The following is a 23,858-nucleotide window of genomic DNA, read 5'->3' as shown; positions in this document are numbered from 1 at the left end:
CTATGGCAAAAAATTAAGCATTGAAATACCTAAAAGGCATATAGATGGAAGGACTAGAAAAAGAGAAATCACTGTTTCGTTAAATGGAAGCTTTGCTAAAATGAATTTTATTCCCCACCAAGTTGCCTTCATTGTGTGAAGGTAATATAATATTTCTGCAATACTCAGAAATATATCACTGTCTTCTTGAAAAAAATTACTTGAAAATTCATACTAGACCACTAAGACATGAATCAAACTTAAGAACTAGAAAGACGACCAGAATTTAAAAGTTGTCGTCCGTGGTGCCTGCACATCAGCTGTCTCCCTCGGCCCCCGTGCCTTCTCCCACACCAGGAAATGTTCTGTCTCACGCCATCTTCCTTACCTTGTGGTGGATGTGCAACCTCTTCACATCACAACCGCCTAAAAGTGGTGCTGTTCCCTTCTGGCACTAGGTCACAGTGGCTAACTCTACACTGTACCAGCCTACTCATGAAGGGCACGTTTTGTCATTTTCAACGTCACTGAACTTAGTAATTTTCTGCATCTCTGACATTCATAAAAACTAATCCTCCCTCTCCCTAGTCAGATATGTCCCTAAAGCCCCAACACTTAACACACGAGGTGGAAAATCAACACAGCAATACGTGAGACGACTACAGGCGCACACGAAGTATGCTCACCACTAATCTTCACAGAAACACAACCACAATGAGCTATGGCTCCACAGCCACTAAAGGCTAAAATTTAAACAAAACAACAAATAACTAAAAATACTAAGGACTGGAAACACTGGGAACCATCACATATTGCTGGTGGGCGTGTAAAATTGTGCACCTACTGCAGAAACCAGTTTGGCAGTTTCCTACCAAGTTAGACGTACTTAGCATATGACACAACAATCCTAACCATAGGTATTTACCCAAGATAAAAATGAAAACAGGTATCTACACAGACTTGTATACACATGTTCATAGCAGATTTATAATAGCAAAAAAATTGAGACTCACTCAAAGGTCCATCGACTGGTGAATGAATGAACAAGCCCTGGATAACCATCCAATGTACAAGCACTGGACAAGGCTAACTGCTGATGCCTGCAACAGTGTAGTGTCCAAAAAGCATCAAGGCACGTGAAAGACTGTAGATGACCCCATTTATTGGGAATTCTGGAAGAGGCAAAACTAGAGACCAAAAGCAGATCAGTGGTTGCCAGTGGGTGGGACGTGGGGCAGGGCGAAGGATAAGAGGGAAATTTTTAGGTAATGGGAATGTTCTCTATCAAGATTGTGTTGGTAGCAATTATACAACTTCATACATTTGACAAAATTCACAGAATTATACACTTAAATCAGCTAATTTTATTATATATAAAATAATACCTTAAAGCTTAAAAAAAAGAAAATATATCAAAACATAGCCGTGGTAACATGCTTTGTTTTTATATGCTGAATTTCCAAATACTCTACAACGAGGATGTATTATTTTAAAGTCAGAAGAAAGATGTCATGTAAGAACAATTAGCATTTATAAATATATGACAATACCACATGATCACAATTACTTTAAATATACACAAACTCAGAGCTGAGTGGAAGGAAAATCACCATTGACTTTGGGTAGGGGTACTAGAATAAACTTCTAAAGCTTTTCTATAGTTTCTAACTTTTAGGGTGGACTTGACTTTGAAAACACAGTAAGAAGAGAAAATCACTTCTAATAATTGGTATAAACGTATCTGGAGCTTTTGCCAAACCTAATAAATTAGGAAGGTGTTACATGGACTCACTTTCCAAAGACACTTTTCAAAGATTATTCAGTTATCTTTTGTTTTTTCCATAAGTTTCTGTTTCTGAGTTGTTTTTTCAAGAGTTATCCTTGGTATCACTCAGAATGGTGAGGCAAATAGACTTTTCTTCTTAATTTAATGTCTTATTCTTTAAAACCACCATGTAACAGATAGTTCTCAGACCTGGAATACGTCTTCCACTCAGTAATACCCTTTTCTGTAAACAAAAGGAACAGAACATAAAAGCACCTTTGATTAAACTTTCCATCCTGATCAGCTGTAGAGAAGACATGAATTGGGGGTGATAACTGCTTTAATCTCTGAATAGTTCATCTATTCAACAATTCTTCAGGAATACTTCCCCCATTTATATGGAGATTAAATATCAGTTTGTGAACATGGAAAAAAATAACTAGTAATCTGTTTTTACAGGTTTTTTAAATGCTTTCTGCCAGGACCATTTTGGCCAAGTGACTGAATTTAAACTGGATGGTAAAAGCAAGAAAAAAAAGCACGAACATATGCATTCTTAGAACACAAGTAGGAGCTAACCGTCACCTTGAGTTCAGGGGCAAAACTCACAGGCTGCAGTAGCGTGACACGACTCAACGAAGGAGTGCAGGAGACACTATCAGCCTTGGGAGACTGGCCCAGAGAATGGCTTTGGCACACAGTATGTTCCAACCCCGGAAGGCAGCGACAGGCTGACGTTATGTTCCCAGGGAGAGGAGCAGTACCTGAACCAGGCTGTCCACAGATGCTCACAGCATCATTAGCAAATCCCAGTCATCGTACAACACGCTTTTCCTTTGGTTTCTTCGCATTTATTGGAAGGCACGACAAAGTTGTAGTTTTTAGGGTGCAGCAGATGTTCTTCGTATGTGCTTTCTGCAGTATGTCCAGTACTAACCCCTTTTACATCTTTTATCAGACATAGGGGGTCAAATTGTTAGATCACAAAATACAGTAGAAAGGCCTCAGCAAACACTCGATGATGGACACTGTGTGTTTCAGTTGACATGCTTTCTGCCGAGTTATACACAAGACCCTACTAACAGCGGTTAACACAATGAAAGGTCGATTACATCAAAACAAGACCACGAGTAGGGCAGTTCTAGAGCTGGATAATTCAGCAGCTCACTTGCTTTATCAAGGACTGGGAATTTCCACCTTTGCAGTGAGCCAAGGTTGTGCTCCTAAGACAGCTGCAGCAGTTCTGTGGGCCGGATTCAGACAAGACAAGGTCCAGAGAAGGAGAGCAGACGTTCCTCTTCTAAGGCTATGACTGAGGAAATCCTCTCAGATGCCCCGTTGCAGATCTCTTCTCAGTTGCCATTAGTCAGGACACGTTCATACTCACACCTCATCAGTTACTCATCAGGGGAATAAGACCACACACGATTGGCTTAGAACAGTCCGACCCACCCTGGGGGAAGAGGGTCCAACATCCCTGGGCACGAGGCTGGGCAAGCAAGACGGGAGGGACCCAACGGCTGTTGGACAGCAACCAGGATTCGCCACAACCTGACAGGGCTGAAAATACACTGCATGTCACAGGAGCCTCCACAGGCTGAGGGTGAAACAGCACTCAGAGCATGGAAAAAAGTGTAATATAGTGGATTGTTATTAAAAATACTTCAGAGACAAATAACAACCAAGATTTAGTGAGTACCCTCTACATGCCAGACACTAGTCTATGCACTTAGATACATTAACATTTAATCTACACAATTGTTACCTATAATTTACAGATAAGGACAAAGAAATAGAGAGAAGTCACGTAACTTGCCCAACACATCTAGTAAGTGACAGAGCTGAAATCTGGGTAGTCAGGCTCCAGACCCATGCTCTCAATTGCTACATTATGCTGCACAGGGTGAGGTAAAAGGGTATGACTATATTCTAAAAAGATAAAAAACATCAAATAAACCAAGGGATAGGTGGAGATGTAGACACCAAGTCAAAAAGTTAGCTGAGATTTACACACTGTACATTTTATTAAACAACGGACTTTATTACAACAAATTAATTCTGATAGTAGTTTCATTTAAAAAATGTGGCTGTGCTGAAATTCTTACTTGACACTGCTTTTTGGCTAACCATTCTATTTTTACTGTTTCAGTCATTACAGGCAGAAAAATTAATTTTTCATAAGTGGTACAACACTATTTATAAGAGGAATAGTCCCAAAGTGCGGACACCCTCACAACAGAGTGTATGATCAGAGAACATATTGTTTTTTATGGTATATTTATAATAGCTACAAATAACACTGTTAACTCATGCACACTAAGTCTTCACTACCTGCTGAAGGTTTCTACTTTACACATGAAAATTATTCATGTCCCAGTGTTTGGCATCTAGCCAAAAATTAAACTGTGATGGAAAATAGCTGTCAAACTGGTTTTTCAGACCACCACAGAAAAACTGTCAGCTATAGTATCCATCCTGGAACCGTGGCGGCAAGTTCCTGGGAATTGCCTTCTCCTGTGTTTTGATCAAGTCGATGATAGCTGAGAGCACCGCACAGTCTCTGGATGTAGTGTCCTTCCAGTCCACGGGACGGGGACTTTCAATCTTCTCCTGCAGAAGGATATCCAGTTCCTTTCTTAACTCCTAAGGTTGGAAATATTACATTTGGTCAACAAAGACAGACGTACTATCCAACAATGTAACAAACACAAGTGACTTTAGCCGGTACAAGGAATTTCATAAGCTATTATGCAGAAGATTGAAATATTTAATGAGCAACTCACTAAAGTATGGTTATAAGTAGCCAACTAAGTATAATAAAGTTAAAAAATTCAAACTTCCAACACACTGAGCCATTTAGCAGGGTTGGTCTGTAACTATCTCAAAAAACAAATCAGAAAAACTATGAATCTATTTCTCAACACTATTTGCTCTGTCGAAATAGAGCAAGAAATATTTAACATAACATATATAACATTTGAAACAAAACCACAAGACCACATACTAACTTATACGTAGACTCAAAGACAATCATGTAAATTAGTCACCTTAACAAGATAGGCAATTCTGGCTGGAGACTGAAAGACAATCCATTCATCTACAGCAATGGTTTCCTGATCCTTATCCTTCTGGATGGAAATATCACCTCCAAAGAACAAGAGACAGTACGGCGAAACTTCTGTGCAGTCATACAAGTAGATCTATACAATGAGAATTAAAGCAAATTAATACATTCAGGAGTCTGAAAGGATTACTGTCACATTAATTCAATAACATCACCAATATCAATTAGTGCTTTCCTTCTAAAATAGGTATTATCCAGTTCATGTAATTACAGACTAATTATGAAGAAATACCATTTACAATGAGCCATTCTTCATTAACTCAGAGAACATAGGAGTTTTATATTTTTGTTTCAATTCAAACAATAGCACTATTCTTTGAACAAAATATTTTCTGACTGACAAAACCAGAACACTAATGTAGCTAAAATTATTTTTATCTATATATATATACACCAATACTTGACATGCCAACAAAATTCTTTGTATAAACTCCTGTATACTCCAAAATGTCAATAATTTCTTGAAAGCAGGCTCTAAAAGAAAATTATGCAAATCAAATAACTGTCCCAATTAATTAAATTCAACAATCCATCGCAACAGAACTGCACATTAAAAGTATAGGTTATTTGCTTAAAGAAGTTGTAACTCACGTCAGAAAAAAAATTTTTTTAAAGAGAACAAATTTTACTTATAATTATGAAAAGCGTACAATAATAAAACTACAACCAGACTAACACTCAGATCCACAATGGTTTTCAATATTCACTTACACTACTTGTCCGCATCTTCAGGTGGTAGATAAGCCAGTTGTAGTGAAACTCAGTTTGCTCCACATTAACAGATTTAGGATGAAGAGCAACTAGTCCATCTGTTTTTGTGTAAACTTTCACCCTTTAAAAAAGTTAAAATGTAGTTTGTTAAAAAAATTCTGGGAGATTCTAAACCAATTCCAGAATGTATAAAAAAAACTCCACAGATGAGTTCAATTTATTTTTGCAATATAAATTTACAAATTTATATTTGAAGAAAGAGCAGAATTCTTATTTTAATAAAACATGGAAAAATATCAGCTAAATACAAATACTCTATAAATCGTACAACAAATTCTCTTCTTGCAGGTATAATTATTTAACATATTAGATAAGTGACAGAATATTCCTTAATTATGTAAATATATACTATACCACTAAACGACAAAGAAAGAAAGAAATATCTGAAATAATTCTAAGTGATTCAGACCAGGAGAAGTCTATATATTTTACTATCAATCATGATACTGACAAATAGCCCTCAATTTACAGAATAATTTTTTGAAATGATCAATTAAAAAATTTCACAGGTTATGCACCCAGACAAATATAAAATAAAAAATTAGGAATTTTGTTTAGAAGTGATTTTAGCTACAAGTGATTTTTAAAAACCTATTCTAAAATATCTTTCCAATAGTTCGTGTTCACTCAAATCCCCCAATTTCAAAACAGGAACACTTGGAATAAATGTACTTTGACACAGCTCTAGTTCAGCCTCTTCGTTCCTAAGGTTTTTTCTTTGATAGTCGTAAAAATTTTACCTCGATCTGTAGGAAGCTTTAATTAATATTATTCAATGTCAGTGGTAATTACCTGTATTAGACAACAGCATAAAAGCTGATAATCCATTAATCCTTCCTATTTGTTTTTAAGAGCATCTTTCTTGTGGTTCTAGAAATTCCTAATATTTCCACCAAAATCATGAATCACAGTCATGAGTCATTATTCAGAATAAAATCAGAAATTACTTTTCTGCACCACACAGTCAACTTTACCAAGGCCATCCTGCAACCCTACGTCACTAGTGCAGCAGGTGCTGGCAAACGTTTTCTCTGCACAGGACCAGAGAGAAACCAGCTTAGGCTTTGTGGGCCCAACCATCTCTGTCACAACTACTCCGCTCTGCTGGCGTGGCAAGAAAGCACGCACAGACAACATGTACACAAACAGGCCTGGCTGTGTTCCAATAAAAATTGACACAAACAAGCTTTTGGCCAGTATGCCGATATTTGGCCAGTATGCTCTCCTCTGGTCTACACCAAAACAAAGCACCAATCCAAAGAGAAGTACATCTTTTTCATAAAGCCTTCCCAGGATGGCAGAGGGATACACAAAATGTTTGTATTTCAAATGTTTGTATCTCTCTGTTAAGCTACCTGCTAAGTTACGGAGAGAGATGAAGAACTGGACAAAGTACTGATGTCAAAAAAGTACTTGCATCACTTAAAATGTGGATAATCCAGCCACCTTGATTAACATTCATGTTACCCATTATCTTATAGCTGAGAATAGGGTTTCTCGACCTCAGCATTTTTGACACGTTGAAGTCTTTGTTGTGGGGGCTGTCCTGTGCGGGGCAGGTGTGTAAAAGCATCCTTGGCCTCCATCTACTAAATCCTGGTAGTATCCCCCAGGTTATAACAACCACTAATGTCCTGGACAGTGTCAAAATCACCCCAGCTGAGAACCACCACTCTAGAACACTGTCTGTACTGCAGACTATCTTTGAGGTCTATATTTTTTCATGTTTATAGTCATAGAGTATCCAACTTTTTCATTTAATACCAGTTCAAATATTTTATGTTACTACACAGTTTTATATGTCCACCTACCAGAAATGCCATATAATAGGGTATTATGAAACCATAATTTCCCCATTGCTACTAGACTTCTATGTTGTTTACAATACAACTTTTAAAAAACATTTGGAATTACTTCCTTAGGACATAGTCCTCAAATTAAAATATTCACTCATGAATGCACTAGACGAGTCACTATTTTAATGACTGCTGATACTTAATTCTAATCTAGAGTGCCTGCCAAAAGGCTGGCACCCATTCACATACCACCAGCCATTTGTGACTTTCAGTTTCTTTTTCCTCACTAGAATGAGCTCATTTACTAGGCAAAACATGCCTCGCTGTTGTCTCCAGTTACTACTGAGGCTGACTCAATCTGTACATATATTTAAAAGTTATACTTTATTTCTCACAACAGTGAAATCACCACAATTTTTATTCAAAGAGCTAAATTACAAAATTATCTGTTTTATAAGAATAGAGGGAAAAAAGTCCTGAAACAAAATCTACTCTAAGCCATGTCCATTCAGGCACTGGTTTTTAATAGCTGGCTTACTTTTCTCATGTTTACACTGGTATTCTATTTCACTAACATTCTTTGTGAATAATGGGTGATGGGAGAGTGGACTCCAGGGATGGGCTGTGAGGGAAGAGGTGCCTATGTTAAACAGTCTGCCTTCTCTTAAATGACCAAAAAGTAAAGAATAAGAGAATACGGCTCAAATATGAATAAGAACAAATGTACAATATAAGCCCTGCTGAATTAGAGGATTTCAAAAGTTTAAGGAGAGAATTACAAATAATTCATAAAAATCTTCAATGCTTACATTTTTCTTTTTTTACCCAAATTCAGTCGGAGTTTAGCAACTTTGGGATATAAACCAGCACAGATGACAGCCTTAATTATCTTCTCATTATCTGTTAGGGATGGGAAGGTAGAGAAAAAAAGTAAACTACTGATAACAGTAGACAACAGCAACAAGTTATTCACTGTATTTTCTGCGTTACCTGAATTTGTATTAGATTTTGGGTCTCTAGGATTTCTACTGCTTACAAATCCAGCTCCGAGAAGATGCTCAGCAAACTGCCCTTTCATGTCATGCAGCATCTGGGGGCAGTGGTAACAAACAGAACTAGAACACCTTTCACACAGATTTACAGGGTTATAAGGCATGTACACATAAATGAATGTAGCTATAAGCTTCCCCTGCTAAACAAAACACTTTTGCAAAAATGTGATGTTTTAGTGCAGGGACTGGTTAACTGTAAAATTTATAAAAACCTGTTTTTATCAATAAAGTTTGATTTGAATGTGGCCAGCCATTCATCTACATATTATCTACAGTTGCTTCTGCACTCTCACGGCAGAGGTGAGTGCTGCAACAGAGACTATATGGCCTGTAAGCCTAAATTTACTATCTGATCTTTGACAGAAAAGGTTTGCCTATTGTGGGGAATAACACTGATGTTTAGGGATTTCTCCATTTTGCAAAAGACTCTCTAATATAATTTTCAAAATTGCTCTCCACCCCATATTTTGAAAAAAATACAGAAAAGCATGAAGAAAATGACCAACATCTATATTTCTACTACTCAGAATTAACCACTGTTAACTGGCACAAAAGCTTTGGGCCTATTTTTTGTTTTGTTTTTAAGAAAAATTACTATTTGGGTAAAAACGATGCAGCTCACTATAAAGCATTCAAGTAACATAGAAAAGTACAAATGAAGAAAATTCCCTAAACTCAATACTGTCAGAAATATCATTGCATATATACTGACAGAAGAGTGAACTAGACAGAAATCCTATCCTAAAAATGGGATAACAGTATAGAAGCTGTTTTTATAAAAGTATTATAATTAAGTTTAGTTCAATTTAAAGAAGTTAAAGAGAAATGAAACTGAACTAGATGAATCTTACATTTTCATAATCACAAGAGATATTTAATAAAGGATCCTTGTGAGCTTAAAAGAAGAGATGATGGAACATACAGTCAGCTTTATTGAAGTGCATATCCTTCTATGAGCTGTGTCACTGTAGCTTCCCCACCTAATTTCTCTTAACTGACTCACTAGGCCACCTCCTGGTTTTATTACCATTATTATACACTGTTCAGGATAATAACCTTTACGTTCTATTCTGTATCCGTAATTCCCAACACTGTTCTGTATTCATCATATATTTAGACAATTTCAACATACGCCATTTAGTATGCACTCTCCATTCCTGAATTCTGATTCATCTCTTAATGGGCAGCATTTCACTGTCAGTGAGCTCGTCAAGAACAGCTCACAGGTGCAGTACTTTGACTGCTTTCTTGAACACCTGTCCTCTGTCTTTACACTTGAATTAATATCTTGACTGGATATAATATCCTCAAATAACACTTAGATTCAGCCATCCTTTCATACTTGTGGTTCATTTCATTTTTTTCTGTTTCAGGAAAATGTTCTTACACATCTCTCTGAATACATACTCAATTGCACTTTCATTATCCACATTACAGACGCTGATTATCTTCAGGACAGATCAGTCCTCTCTTCCTGTCTATAAGCTTTTCCTTACTGTTTTACTTTTTTTCTTTTGTGGCTGCATTATAAACTGTGATTATCTCAAGCCTTTCTTCTAGAGCAGGAATTTGCTTTAAGGGTTGTCCATTTAGTTCCTTGTGATTTTTTTGGTCTTCCAACTGTCTTCCTAACTCAGCATTCTCTTCATTCATTCTACTGGTTTATAGTCATGCGCGGCATAACGACATTCAGTCAATGACGGACTGCATATATGATGGTGGTCCCATAATATGAGTACTTACAGCCTAAGCGTGCAGTAGGCTACACCACCTGGGTTTGTGTAAGCACTCTATGATGTTCACACAACAACGCATTTCTCAGAGCGTATCCCCAATGTTGAGCAATGCATGACTGTACTTCCTTATCTCTGTCTTACTGAACTCATATTCTTAAACTGTTCCATGATATGAAGAGCTTTAAGGTATTTTCTGTTGAGATATGCTATGTTCCATTGTTTTTTTTCCTTTGGCTGTGGTATCTTTAAGAATTGTCGTGACTCTTCTTTTTGTTAATGTTTGGGCACTTTTGAAGAAATATGCTAGATTCTTGATTCTTTTACTGCCTGTAGATTTGTTAAATGTCTAGTACCAGGGTTCATGCCACACAGCTGGAGTGTAAAGGTAATGGAGAAAGTGAGGTTATGACTACTCCCAGTGGCTTGAGATCGCTTCTCCAAACCAGTGTTGGGTCTCGAGTCTGATGCGCATCTGCCCTATTTATTGTTTACTTCCTTCCATTTCACAAATGCCTATAGGCCAGTGTTTTCTCACTACACTGAATCAGTTAAAGATAAAGATACCTACCAGAAAATTAAAGATACTCACCCTATTTGATATTTTAAAATAGATTTTAGGAGTGTTAGGGAATATTTTCAGGTTGAATCACCAAAATGGCAACTAGAGGGTGGGCACAGGAATGGTACCTGAGCCTCAATGAGTTTTCCTGGGGACTCTGGACTCTCGCTTCTTTTCTTAGCCATTAGTTTTTGTTTATTGTATTATACATCTTTTCTTGTTTTGTTCCAGTGGATTTAATAAAGACTCCTTCTATTATTTTGTATGATTCAACTTCATAAGACAAACCCACACAACTTTTTGCTACAAATCTAACTGTACAGAAAGGATACCTATATTCTCTAATCCAACACAAATGAGAATCACTTCAAAACATTCACCTTACCTGCAGAGTGTTTGAAGACAGAAAATACTCCCAGCAATAGTCTTTTTCATATCTGAACCCACGCCGTCTAGCTTCCTCCCAGCCCTATGGACAAAGAAATGAAGAAAAACTATCTATATTGTTCCCCGAAGCAAAGATGGTTTGCTACTTTATCTTTATTTTGGTAACAATTTAATCTTCTAATATTTCATTTTCTTTGTAAAAAATTCAAAGAATTTTGAAATTTACAAACTAAACACACATAAACTCCCCATGAACCTAGCCCTTAGAGATAACCAGCACTGAATTACCAGACCTTTCTTTATACAAATAAGTACAAGTTCTATAGTAATATCTTGTGTATTTTACATAAAATGGCATCATCCTATATATATTAATCAAAAAGAGTACTCTGTGGAACAAACTGCAATGCTATTACATATTTTCAACCTCATAGTTGTTTTTTTTTTTCAGCTAGAGAAGAAGGGGAGGTGCGGAAAAAGAATGAGCTCCAAGGAAAAAAATGCGTGAATTTTCTCATAATATGTAGTACAAATCTGAGTCTAGAACTACAGCAAAAAATGCTGTCTCTATAAACCAAATTACATATAAATTTTGCAAAAATTGGTGATAAATGTTTATCCTTGGATAAGCCTGGCTTTGGGAGCAGAAAATGTCTCTTTATTCTGAATAATGTACATGATTATGATATTCTATCCAAATGTTAAATCTGCATACAGGGACAGTTTATTAATGAACAGAAGGAAACTTTCTGTCATGAATGTCAATAAGACAAAAATATAATCAATAATATCAAATAAAATTTTAAAATAAATTGTTCACTTGTTCTGCTGTTATCAAAACATACATACAGACTTCTTTTCTAAAAGGGTAAATGTAATAGGTAAATGTAATGAGCAATTACAAAATTGAGAAAGGATGTACAATTTTTTTTTCAAATGTTCACCTAATTTTAAACATTCTCACTTAGTAATTTACTCCTGATACCTAATGCAGATTTTAAAAAGTTACATATGTTTCTATTCTATGGTCAGCTTTTCACTTGAATAAACTGTCACTATCCAGAACAAGTTATTTTTTTACCTCAAATGCATTCACGACAGTCAAGTGGTCACTTTTAGTATCTTTTGCCAATTCTTTTCTTCTTGCATCTGCAATCTTTTCTTTTCCCTTAAAAACCAAACAAGCAGATGAAGGCAGCTTAAATTGCTCTGATTGTACATAATAGAGAATAGCATTCTGATAAAAAGCCAATGGAAAAGGTATCTAAGCAAACAACTACTCTGTGTCTCTAAAAACACCTGGCCTTTTGTCCGTATCTTTCTCACCAATGGAATGACGAAGGGATCTTTGAAGCTGAGACTAGCAGCAATGGTGAGTACTGGGTCTAAGCAACAGAACAGAGCTCCAAAAAGAATCATTTTTCCAATGTGTGGCTCAACTGGTAATCGTGCTAAGTGGACTCCAAGAGGCGTCAATTCTTCTTGTTTATCCAAAGCGTTCTGTAAAATAAGGTTTTACACATAAATCAGTATAAAGCATCACATTCAAAGCTATTTTAGTTTGCTTTAAAAAAAAAAAAATTATAGGCCACTCCTAACTCTCTTAAGCCCAAACGCCCTAACATTGCTCAGCTTTAGTTTTCTTCATCAAAACATAAGTTTTAAGGTCAGCAAAGATTGGAAACTTATTTAAACAAACACAAAACTAATCCACAAAGTGGCTTTACTGTAAATGTTAGGAGAAAAATGAGAGAAATAACACATTAGCAAACCTTGAATCAAATGAAAAAAGAAATCACCCCGTAAAGAACAAGAGCTGCGGGAAAAACAAAACAAAAAAGACACTATTATCTATTTGGAATATACAATGCATAACCCCTCAATTCTAGCAGTTTAGGAGGCACGCAACCAAAAGGCGTATCTAGAACCACTCAAAATGGGGGTGACTTCTGCTCTGATTCCCTAGGTAATCTGGTCCAATCTTCCCAGTGAGCACAGCTGAAAAAGCTGCTTGAAGACACGGAGGAGTGACAAAAGAATTACAAGTCTAGGATTTAGGGAGGGATGGAAGTCCAAGGAGGTGAGCCCAACGTTGGGGCTTCTTTTCCTGGCAGAAGCAACATAAATCCTCTCTGGAGGAAATTATCATCATCCCAAGCTTCAAATTTGTATCTACAAAGAACTTTGTAAATACAATGTCCAGTACACAATTAAGATAACTAGGCACACAAGAAGATTTGAACAAAAAAAGTAATAAAAAACATCATCTCTGGATCTCATCAGACCAAGACTTCTACTAAATACTTATGGAGGAAATAACCTAGATCTTACAAAAAACTACTCAGAAGACAGAACAAGAAAAAATATCTAATACTCCCGACTTGTTTTCTGAGCTAGTATGATCTTGGTACCTAACTAACAGGGACATGAGGAGAAAGGAAAACCAGTGAATAATCCTACACGAGAAACCCAAAACCAAATAATGGCAAAGCAAATCCCAGCAAGTTAGGTGTGTTTCAGGAATGAAACATCTGAAAAATCAATGTAATTCAATACATTAAATTAAACAAGAAAAATCATATAATCATATAATCTCATTAGAGGCAGAAAAGGAGTCTGATAAAATCAATTATCCATGCATGATAAAAACCTCTTAGTAAACTAAAAACAGAAACTCCCTTAATTTGATAGTTTCTATAAAAAATCTTGAACAAACATGCTTAATGAATTGTTGACAGCTTTTCCTTTGAGAATAAGAACACAAGAATGCATACCATACTGCTCAACATTGTACTAGGGGTCCTAGATGATTGGAAAGAAATGATTAAAATTGTGATTATTTATAGATGTGTCTGTGTGTGCAGAAAAAAATCTACATATAGTTATTAGAATAAGTGGGTTTCACAGCATTGATGAACACAAGGTCAATATTCAAAACCAATTTCCTTTCTCTATATCAGACTCACAAGAAAATGAAAAATTTAAAAGTTAGAATAGAATCCAAAACTATCACTAACCAAGAAATAAATCTTTTAAAAAGTTGTATAAAACCCCTATACAGAAAGCACTGAAACAGTGAGAGAGATTAAATACCTAAATCAATAGGACAGATCATGTTCTTGTTTGGTAAGACTCAATATTGTAATTAAGGCAGTGTGGCACCAGCTCAGGAAAGAAATACAGACCAATACAGTAAAAAAAGAGCCTATGAACAGGCACACAAATGCAGAGACACCTGATTTATGACACAGGCTGCAAAACAAAGAGAAAAGAACAGATTTTTCTACAGTGTTCGCTCAACTGATCTACATATATAAAAACTTTGATGACTCCTATCTCACCATACACACACACACAAATCAAATGCAGATGGATTATATATCTAAGTGTGAAAGACAAAACAATAAAGTTAACACAATATATCTTCATGACTCCAGGGTAGATAAAGACTTACTAAAGGACAAAAACCAGTAACAATAAAGAAAAAGACTGATAAAGAAATACTTAAAACATTTGCATCAAGAAACACTAAATAGTGACGAATATTCCTATCAGCATTATATGTAATAGCCTCAAATTGAAAATAACCAAAATGTCTTTCAGTAGTCATATAATAAAATATGGTAAAGAAATGAAAATGAATGAACTATAACTAAAAGAAATAATGCTGATGAATCTCCCAATGTAAAGTGAAAGAATCCAGACCCCTTTTCATCTCCAACCCCTCCTTCCTATGTGAGTTCACATCAAGTTCACAAAATAGGCCAAACTAAACTGAGCTCTTTATAGAGATGTACACTTGTATGGTAAGACCACCATGAAAAACAAGCAAGAGATGACATTACACTCATGATGGAGGTTATCTTTGGAACTGAGGGACAGTGGAGGGATTGGGAGAGGGTAGGAGGTGGGCTTTTAGGATACTGGGAGTGTTCTTACTTCTTGACATGAGTAATGATTACATACTTGTGATAAATCATTAAGCTGGACGTCTTTGTTTTGCTCATTTACCCTGGATGGGCACGCTGCATTTCACAATAAAAATGTTTTTAAACACATGGGCTTCAGACCCTTCTGTTGGCAGGGATTTGCTGGCCTTTCACGATTTTGCTGCCTACACGCTAAGTGAAGACTGGCTCTTGAGTTCGGGTGGGAGAGAAGTCATCCCATGGGGGCTGCAGAGTCCAGCTGTCCTCTGGTCGCCCACCTCGATCACAGATACTAAGCGGATTCTGTGATCACCACGCAGCTCTCCACAGCTACATGCTAGGAGAGAGAAGCCTGGGGCAGGGAGGAGGTCAGTAGTAGAACTGCACCACTCCCTGAAACACCAGCAACCTCATTAAATCCAACGCAGATTCCAACGAAGATAGTTAGGCTATTTACAACGCTGTTCATTTCAACAACTTACTACTCACATTGAGAACTACTGCAATGCTCTGACATGGGCCAAAATCTCAAAATTATCTGCATGGATGGCTCAAATAAAACTGAAATATGTAAAATACACCTTCCACACCCTCTAACCCAGCATCAATCAACAGAACTTGCAGCACAGACAGAAATGTTTTATTTCTGTGCTGTCCAATATGGCAGCCACTAGCCACATGTGCCTACTGAGCATTTGAAATGTGCAAGCGTGAATGAGATATTAAATTTGTAATTTAATTAAAAATTAAAATTTAAATAGTCGCATGTGATAGTGGCTACTATACTGGACAGCACAGCTCTAACTTTTCTCTCCACTCTAGGCTCTAACGCACAGCCACTCCTGTGCCCATTCTCAACGTGGTCTTGTGGAGGGATGGCTACCAACTAGGTGGTCACTTGGCTAAGATATTGAAACTAGTTTCTCAGAACACTGACTTCATAAAAAGAATTAAGAAAAAAAGCTATAAGAACAAAACGACAGGTGGGGATATGATATTTTCGAGAAAAGCCACCTGTTAGTATTCCTTCAAAAATACAAGAGTTGCCTTTATAAGATGTCCATACTGTCATTAACTTACTTGGATTCGATGAAAGCTGTAAAAACATTACAGTAATCAGAAAGAGTAGAATAAACCAATCAAATTCATTTCAAAAATACAAAGGAAGATGAAGACCAGTAACTAAAAGATTTCAAAACGTAATTTTAAATCAGGCCTATGATGAAAAAAATTGTGTGGAAAGGGCTCAGTATGAAAAGAACATCACAAAGGTATCCTTTTATAACTTTCTAATTCATATTTCATACATTAATCTGAACAGCTGAACAATCAAATTTGGCACTGCACATTCATTGGTCTACCTTGCAGTAATGAGAGTAAATTTTATAATTAGCTGGCTTACATGCTCTAACAGTCTAAACCTAAGGTAGAATTAAAAAAAAAGTCAAATTTACCAGTTCTATCAGGTGTTTTATGGAGAGTGACACTGCTTCATCTGATGGTGGATCCATTAACCTACTCAGAAAACAAGCAATTCCACCTAGCCTTAAGATCTGGGGGGAGACAAACATAATTAAACACACACCATACATTGACACAGTCCTGCCTCTGTCACTCATTCACTCAAAGCATTAAATCTATGCATGATTTTTAAGTTAGTTATTTTACCAGAACAAGTTAAAATTATATTTGTGATTCTCTAAAAACATGTTTAAAGGCAGATATACTACTTTCTACCACCCACCAACTCTATTAATGAGAAAAGTAGTCATTAAAATCTCAACAAACAAGTTGATTACCAATCACCTTAAAAATAAGAAGGCTAAACATATCAAAATATATAAGATGCTGAAAAAATGGTATGTAGCTTATAATGAGGGGTAACATCGTAAGATGTGGTAACAGTAGCTACCATTCAGTGAACACTTAGCATGTGCCAGGCTCTGTTGTGAGAATTTTATGAGGTTAATTTAAGCAACTTGCCCAATAGAAAAGAACTAGCTTGTCAGGGGAGGAGCTGGGATTCAAACACGGGCAGTGTGACTCCACAGCAATACATGATTAAAAACTAATCAACATCTGAAGGAAGTTTAAAAACATAGTTTACTAACACATGCAAAAAACAAATGCATGGTAAAAATTCTTTCTTGCCGATTAATACTTTTTCCCATAAAAGACGTTGAGAATTAGAACCCCACTCCCTTGTTTCTTAACTGTCCCACTTAATTTACCTTTATTTGTAAACAAAGTTCTTCCAAAGGAGTTCTCAAAATTTCTGGCAGCTGATAGTCATCCAGGAGGGTTGCTCTAAGACCGTTGTACAGATGATAGCAGTGACCAGGCTGAACTCTTAAAAGAAGGGTAGGGAAGGCACTGTCAGTGACATTTACTTATTTCATTTTCATTAATCATGTCTTCCTTCTCCTCATCTGTTTTGAATAACCTTAAATCCACTATCCCTACGCCCTAGTTTTAAGAAATACAAGATTCCTTCCCCCCACCAATAATGTGGTTCCCTATTTCTATCTTACAGATTCCACATCACTGTGCTCAGTAACAGCAGTCTACTTAGGTTAATCTCTATATGCCTTGTGAGCATTTTATGTAATAAATCCTGGCATTTTGTTAACATGGCATTATATTAACTTAAAAAGCTTTTAAGTCTGCACTATTTAGTGAGCTCTTAAAGGGATGTTGGAAAATTTTTTCCTATTGTTTGTATCTAGTGACATGAAAGATACTATTCTTTGGACAATGTTAAGGACAGATGTGAAGAGGTGAGGGCATCCATGTATTTTCAAACAGGATAAATATTTCTATGAGCTCTTGCTGCTACGGTGGGGGTTGGGGGTGGGGCCTTTTTCCCATAGGAATAAAAATAAATTCTAAAAATCTTAGCTATTTCTGTCATGAGTGTACAAAGACCCATCATCTATTATATAACATGCTTATAGAAACTAAAAGTAAGAGTGCCTCCACTGAGGACCACATGATATAGTTTGCTGTAGCCCTCAAAATAATTATCAATCTAATTAGGCTTTGCTAAAGGAATTTACATCCATGGAACCTATGAGGGACTATTTTCCACCTGAATTAAAACACTGTTAATTCTACAGTTAACCTCCACCAGGATAGTGAGGATGAAGCAGTAGATAAAATGTAATACTTCACTTACTTTATTTCCATAATTGTTGCATGGATTAAACGTAAGGCCTCCTATGTTTACTATTCACATATAACAGTGTGCCCAAACCCGTTCACTATGGTAAACACTTTCTGAATTGGTATCCAGTGGTGACAGGTCTGCATGGGCAAACTCCAGTCCAGGGGCCCCTGCAAGTTCCCCCTGCTAAACTATGAGAAGAGGACACTTCTTGGACTAAGCCATGACTGTGGCTCAACAGTACCAACCACATAATTTACTAAACTACCTGGAAGTTAAATTATACTGGGATAATCTGCAAAGATTACAGCAAGTGAGCCAGAGCTTTACAGATACAGAACAAACCTAAAACAAAGGGCTGATAAAATGGTCTGTCAAGTTTTCTTTCAACTCTCCTCTCTTTACTTAAGCCAATATCTGAAGATTAACAGGAATCTTTTTGTTCTACCTGTTAAAGGCAAAAACAACCCCTCTCTTCCACAACTCTAGACATGATTCTAGCACTCATGTAAGTAAGGGTGTAAAAATACTGTGAAGTGTGCATGAAAATGAACAGTAGGTGCAATTATTTGTGTTAAAGGCAAATCACTTTTCCTACCATTAAGACAGAGATATTTTAATTTATGCTACCACCACATAAATGGGAAACAGGTACTTTCCTGGAGTTTTTGTTGGTAACTACTAGTGAAAAACCAGTACAGCTGTAACGTACAATGAGCCCAGGCTACCTGGATTCAAATCCTGGCTCTGCTGCTCACTGAGCTGTGTGACTTTGCACAGATTACTTAATTTATGTGAACCTTAATTCCTTGACCCTTAAAATGGAGAGAATAATGTACACCTCATCACACTGTGGTGAGGATTAAGCAAGTCAATGTAGATCAAGTGCTTAAGAGATGACCTGACACTCAAATAGTATCAGCAGTTATCATTATTAGTAATACATGCTTTTAAAATAAGAATGGAAAACAAAATTATAAGTAATATAACTATTAAGAATAAAGAATATTAATTTTAATTAACCAGACTGAGGAATTAGAAGGTAGAAAAATCATAAAATAGAAAACTTGGCAGATACTTGTCAAAGAAACTATGATTAAAACAACTTTTAATGTGTTGCACTAAGTTTTAAAAAATATGAACAGTAATTCTACTAAAAAATATTTTTAAATGCCAGCGACACATTCTGCTACATAAAGTTTTGTTGCGTTCTGAAGGCTTCAGACAAAGGTCCAGCTTACCTCCCAGCCCGACCTCTCCGCTGTTTGGCATTGGCCTTACTAACCCACTCAGCAGACATCGTGCTGATGTTGTTCTGTGTGTCGAAGTGTGTCTCCTTTATTTTTCCTCCATCTATCACAAAAACTACATCATCTATGGTAATGCTGTTCGGAAAATAGATATATGAAATATTAAAAGCACATACAGGGATTTTAGAGCATTTTTTATTGGATCACATTGATTTTAGCAGTTCAGGATATTCACCACTCTTCCCACATTCACCAATATTACAGGGATCCAGCACCCGAGGTGGCAGCACAGTGCCAATTTGGCAGATCACGTGCTGAATTCTTATTTTCCCACAGCCAAACTTCATAGCTTGCCTGATAGCTTTTGTACCTAGCTCTGTGGACCCCCCAGTGCCACCCTTTAATATAAGCTTCCACAGAACAATCTGTCTCAGTGACTGTATATTAGTACCCCTGAGAAAATACAATAAATTTTAAAGGCTGTATATAACTAATTATCAAATTACCAAACAATTCTATTCCCAACCAGAAAAAAGGCAAAAAGAACAAAATTGACCTCAGCTCCCATGCTTCTTTAGGAAAGCTTTGGAAAAAAAGCACTTAAAAGGCTTTTTTTAGCCCCTCTGAAGAGGGCTAAAACATTAGTATAGTGAAAGAAAAAAACCAAACCTATGCTGATCACCATAACTAAATTAAAATAGCTTTATTTTTAAGAAATTACAAAGTATCTTGTAGAGAAAAAAGATTAACGTATATTAATAACTTATAGAGCTCAAAATTAATGTAATCATTAGTAGCTGATATTTAAAACAATTTTTACCTAGTCTCTGCAATGTTGGTAGCAATTACTATTTTCCGAACACCAGGAGGGGTTCTTTTAAATACCTGTAAGAATAAATACGTCAAAACCCCTTCTGATACATCATTCTTGCAATTAGAGGAATTACTTCAAACACTGTTCATTTTTAGCATTCTGTGTTCATTCACTGACACATGCATCTAATATTTATAGATATATTTATAAGGTATACATCATTTTCAATACTACAAAATTTCCTTTTGGTAAACCAAACCAAATCTCCCACAGATGTCAGAACCTTATCACAAACGAGATTTCAAATGAAATATGATAATTTAAATTAACAGAACGTTTTTAAAAAAGCTAGAGTATAAATGCCTTATTGTTTAGTCAAACTTTTGGTGGAGACGGAGAGAAGTTTAGTTTAAGAATGAGAATTATGAATTAGCCAAAACCATATGGGTAAGGACATCGACCAACCAGGTAGATGCCCGAGTCCTCAGAGTGGATGTCAGCTGGCTACACCACGACATACTAGCTTTTGAGATCAGACTGGATTAAAAAAAAAAATCCTCTTCAAATGCTGAATCCTACAAACAATGCCACCTTTGACAAAACTGCCCAAGTAGAAGGAAGACATGTAGCCAATACCATTTGGCTTTAGCAAAAAGAAACGCATAAACTTATCCTCACATTTATAAAAATGGTCAATAGAGAAAATGTTTCCCAGTCTAGTCACATATTCTCCAGCAAAGTAGTGAGTAATTTACTGTTAGGATATCAAAGATGGAAGTACTCCACACAGGACACTCTTCTGTCCAGTCTCTGGAATCAAGAGCTCGCTCTTTCTTCTCTCCTCCCTCAGGTGTGCACTGTGTATCTAACTCAGCTGGCTGAGCCTCACTCAGGACTAAGGCATCAGCAAAAAGGACATTAAAAGGGTCTCAATAAAAAATGTCTTGATATTTTCTTACAAAAAGAGTGGAAAAACGAGAAGCGAAGAGAGGTAGATTTCTTTCTGATCCAACTCACTCTACCAGGGCCTGCAAACACTGCAGTCCAGAAACTTATCTCGCCTTTTGAGATCTCATGCAGTGTTCATTCTAACTAGAGAAATCCCTGAATCAGAGAGAGCCAAAACATTCAAAACTATAACACATTATTGATAAAAGAGGAAATCCCATACCTGCAAATACCCTAATTCTGTTAAGTCAAAATCTCAAATATTAAGCTGTAGTATGTCATAGATAATTAATTCCTAGGTTGAGTCATTTTTATTGTTACTCACACACCTTTTTCTTTTATTCAGGAAACTCAAACAAGTTATTGGTGAAACCAATCTTTCAATTTTTTCCTAATGTTGACAAAACTAATTTGATGTGTGGATTACCCTCTCTTATTCAAGTTTTTGTGCAATCATCCCCTGAAGACTCATTTGCAAAGGCTCTCAAAGAAGTACTTCTTATATGGATTACTCTTTGAAAATGTCCCTTAAAAAATAAAACAAACAATAAGCAGTCCTTACAGCCGGCCTCAGTTTGAAAGACAGAGTGGATCAACTTAACCACTTACCTGTGTCTGGTTAACTGTAGGCATCAGTGAATGCAAAGGTATAATAAGAAACTTGTCTGGAAATTAGAAAGAAAATTAAACTTTAAGATAAACAGTTGCAGAAAAGCTCCATCAGACATATATGGAAAAATAAATTCAGATGCTAAGTCACATAATTCTTAATATATATTCCCACATATAATCAGACCAACTTTATTCTTTTTATATTCTTGTTTTCTGAGTGCTCCAACAAGTTCTTGTCAACATTTTACTCTGTTCATTTATTTCATATTGATAAGTATATTCCCCAAATTCTTAAAGAACGCTTAAAAGTTAGAAGCAATCTTTTCAAATTATACTAGAAAAACATCAACTCCATTCCCATCATGTAACTGAAGACCACAGAATTTTGCTTAATATGAATATAGTTTATAGACTTTGAGTGATCCTCACTATTTTAATCATAAAAAGAATATCTGAACTTCTAAAGCAAATTACTTATTAAATTTCCACATCCTAAAAAAATAATGAAATAGCACTGGTTAAATGTATTACATTCCAAAAGTGACCCACTTTTTTTTTGGGGGGGGGGCGGGGGAGGTAAGGAAGATTGGCCCAACATCCGTTGCCAGAGGAAGATTAGCCCTGAGCTAACATCTGTGGGAACCCTCCTCCACTATGTATGTGAGACGTCTCCACGGCATGGCTGACGAGTGGAGCAGGTCCTCGCCCAGGATCTGAACCCTTGAACCCAGGCCACCAAAGTGGAACGCGTGGAACTTGAACCATTCGGCGATGGGACCAGCCCCTCACATTTTTAAACATAATTTTGCTAGAAACATAAGAAATTATACCCATACACTTTAAGTTTCAAAATGAAATAGCTCTAGCCCATTCATGGTTATTAGCCAATAGAGAGCAAGTTTGGTGCAGTACATTGATGGGAAGGAGGGCAACTGTTAAGGAAGGAAGGGTAAATTTCATGTTTAGCTAGTTACAAAAAATGCAACCTGACTTAAATCTCTAGCAACAGTGTCCAAATGACTCAAGGTATCTGTATTTCCCCAGTAAAGAACTGTTGTTATTGAAAAGAGATGATGCTCCCCACTCTCCATCCCTTCTGAACTTAAAAAGTAATGAAAAGCTGTCAAGCAATTGGTATTGCTAAAAAGGAATGCTCTGAATTACTTGTCTCTGTGATATAATATGAAATACATCAACTCAATTAATATTTCAGCCAAAAATACTTGAACTGAATCAAGCCTTCAGATAGAACTTCCAGTTTACAGGAAATACAGGAGGATCAAATGAAATGATACCATAAAGATTCACACAAATCCAGAAAGTTAGACCTAGTCTTTTCCACAAGCCATTACCATGGGGAAAGTAGGGGGAGGACGGGAGTGACGTTTTAGAACTAGAGTAAAAGGTTTATCTGGTTTGACTTTTTCTAGAGTTTGAACAAGCTAGCTGTGAAAGACACTTCTGGGGAAAAATGGGAAAATTTGATTATGGACTGGATTATCAGATGATGTTAAAGATTAGGTATGCTAATGGCATTGTGGTTGCACAGAAAACTGTATTTTTAGAGATGTATGCTTAAATATTTAGAGATAACATGTGATAGCTACAATTGACTTTAAAAAGGAAAAAATTAGACCACAAAAATAATTGTTGCATTAAAGTCATTGGTATATCGTGTCCATTATAAGACTGTCTAGTTTTCTGTAAGCTGAAAATGTTTCATTACAAAAAGTTTAAAAAATTAGCAGCCAAGGATAACGAAAGTAAAAACAATTTTGTTCATAACTGGGAAAAAAATAGTTTATACTGCTAATATTTCACAAAGTAGTCAATGGGAACATATTTAACATTCTTATGAGAAGAAAGAAATAAGGTTGATAAGCATTCGATAAGCTGAGTTTTGAGATTTGCTCTTCAGTCAGAACAGAGGCCAAATTTCCCCATTTCTATAATGGTTAGCACAATAAAACTGA

At 36.3% G+C, this 23,858-nt stretch overlaps 2 protein-coding genes across 4 annotated transcripts in view; one reads left to right on the top strand and one right to left on the bottom strand.

The window, feature by feature from the left end:
- Positions 1-11,757, top strand: part of ARHGEF26 (Rho guanine nucleotide exchange factor 26) — a 130,135-nt gene extending 118,378 nt beyond the window's left edge. Inside the window, exon 14 of the mRNA XM_087430368.1 lies at positions 11,621-11,757. Within this exon, the coding sequence (XP_087286494.1) occupies positions 11,621-11,742 (122 nt within the window). The 3' untranslated portion in view covers positions 11,743-11,757. The remainder of the gene's footprint in view (positions 1-11,620) is intronic.
- Positions 2,509-23,858, bottom strand: part of DHX36 (DEAH-box helicase 36) — a 43,526-nt gene continuing 22,176 nt past the window's right edge. For all 3 annotated transcript variants that reach the window (XM_087430365.1, XM_014796610.2, XM_087430366.1), the window contains 13 exons: positions 21,883-21,938; positions 20,332-20,396; positions 19,503-19,646; positions 17,330-17,447; positions 16,553-16,651; positions 12,496-12,669; positions 12,251-12,337; positions 11,168-11,251; positions 8,426-8,525; positions 8,245-8,335; positions 5,580-5,700; positions 4,792-4,944; positions 2,509-4,387 (listed from right to left, as the gene is read on the bottom strand). In XM_087430365.1, coding sequence (XP_087286491.1) covers positions 4,202-4,387; positions 4,792-4,944; positions 5,580-5,700; positions 8,245-8,335; positions 8,426-8,525; positions 11,168-11,251; positions 12,251-12,337; positions 12,496-12,669; positions 16,553-16,651; positions 17,330-17,447; positions 19,503-19,646; positions 20,332-20,396; positions 21,883-21,938 — 1,478 coding nt within the window. In that variant the 3' untranslated portion in view covers positions 2,509-4,201. The remainder of the gene's footprint in view (positions 4,388-4,791; positions 4,945-5,579; positions 5,701-8,244; positions 8,336-8,425; positions 8,526-11,167; positions 11,252-12,250; positions 12,338-12,495; positions 12,670-16,552; positions 16,652-17,329; positions 17,448-19,502; positions 19,647-20,331; positions 20,397-21,882; positions 21,939-23,858) is intronic.

The sequence above is a fragment of the Ceratotherium simum genome, chromosome 5 (assembly GCF_057802395.1).
Source record: "Ceratotherium simum simum isolate JZ-2026a chromosome 5, ASM5780239v1, whole genome shotgun sequence".
NCBI lineage: Eukaryota > Metazoa > Chordata > Mammalia > Perissodactyla > Rhinocerotidae > Ceratotherium > Ceratotherium simum.
This window is presented reverse-complemented; position numbering and strand designations above follow the sequence as displayed.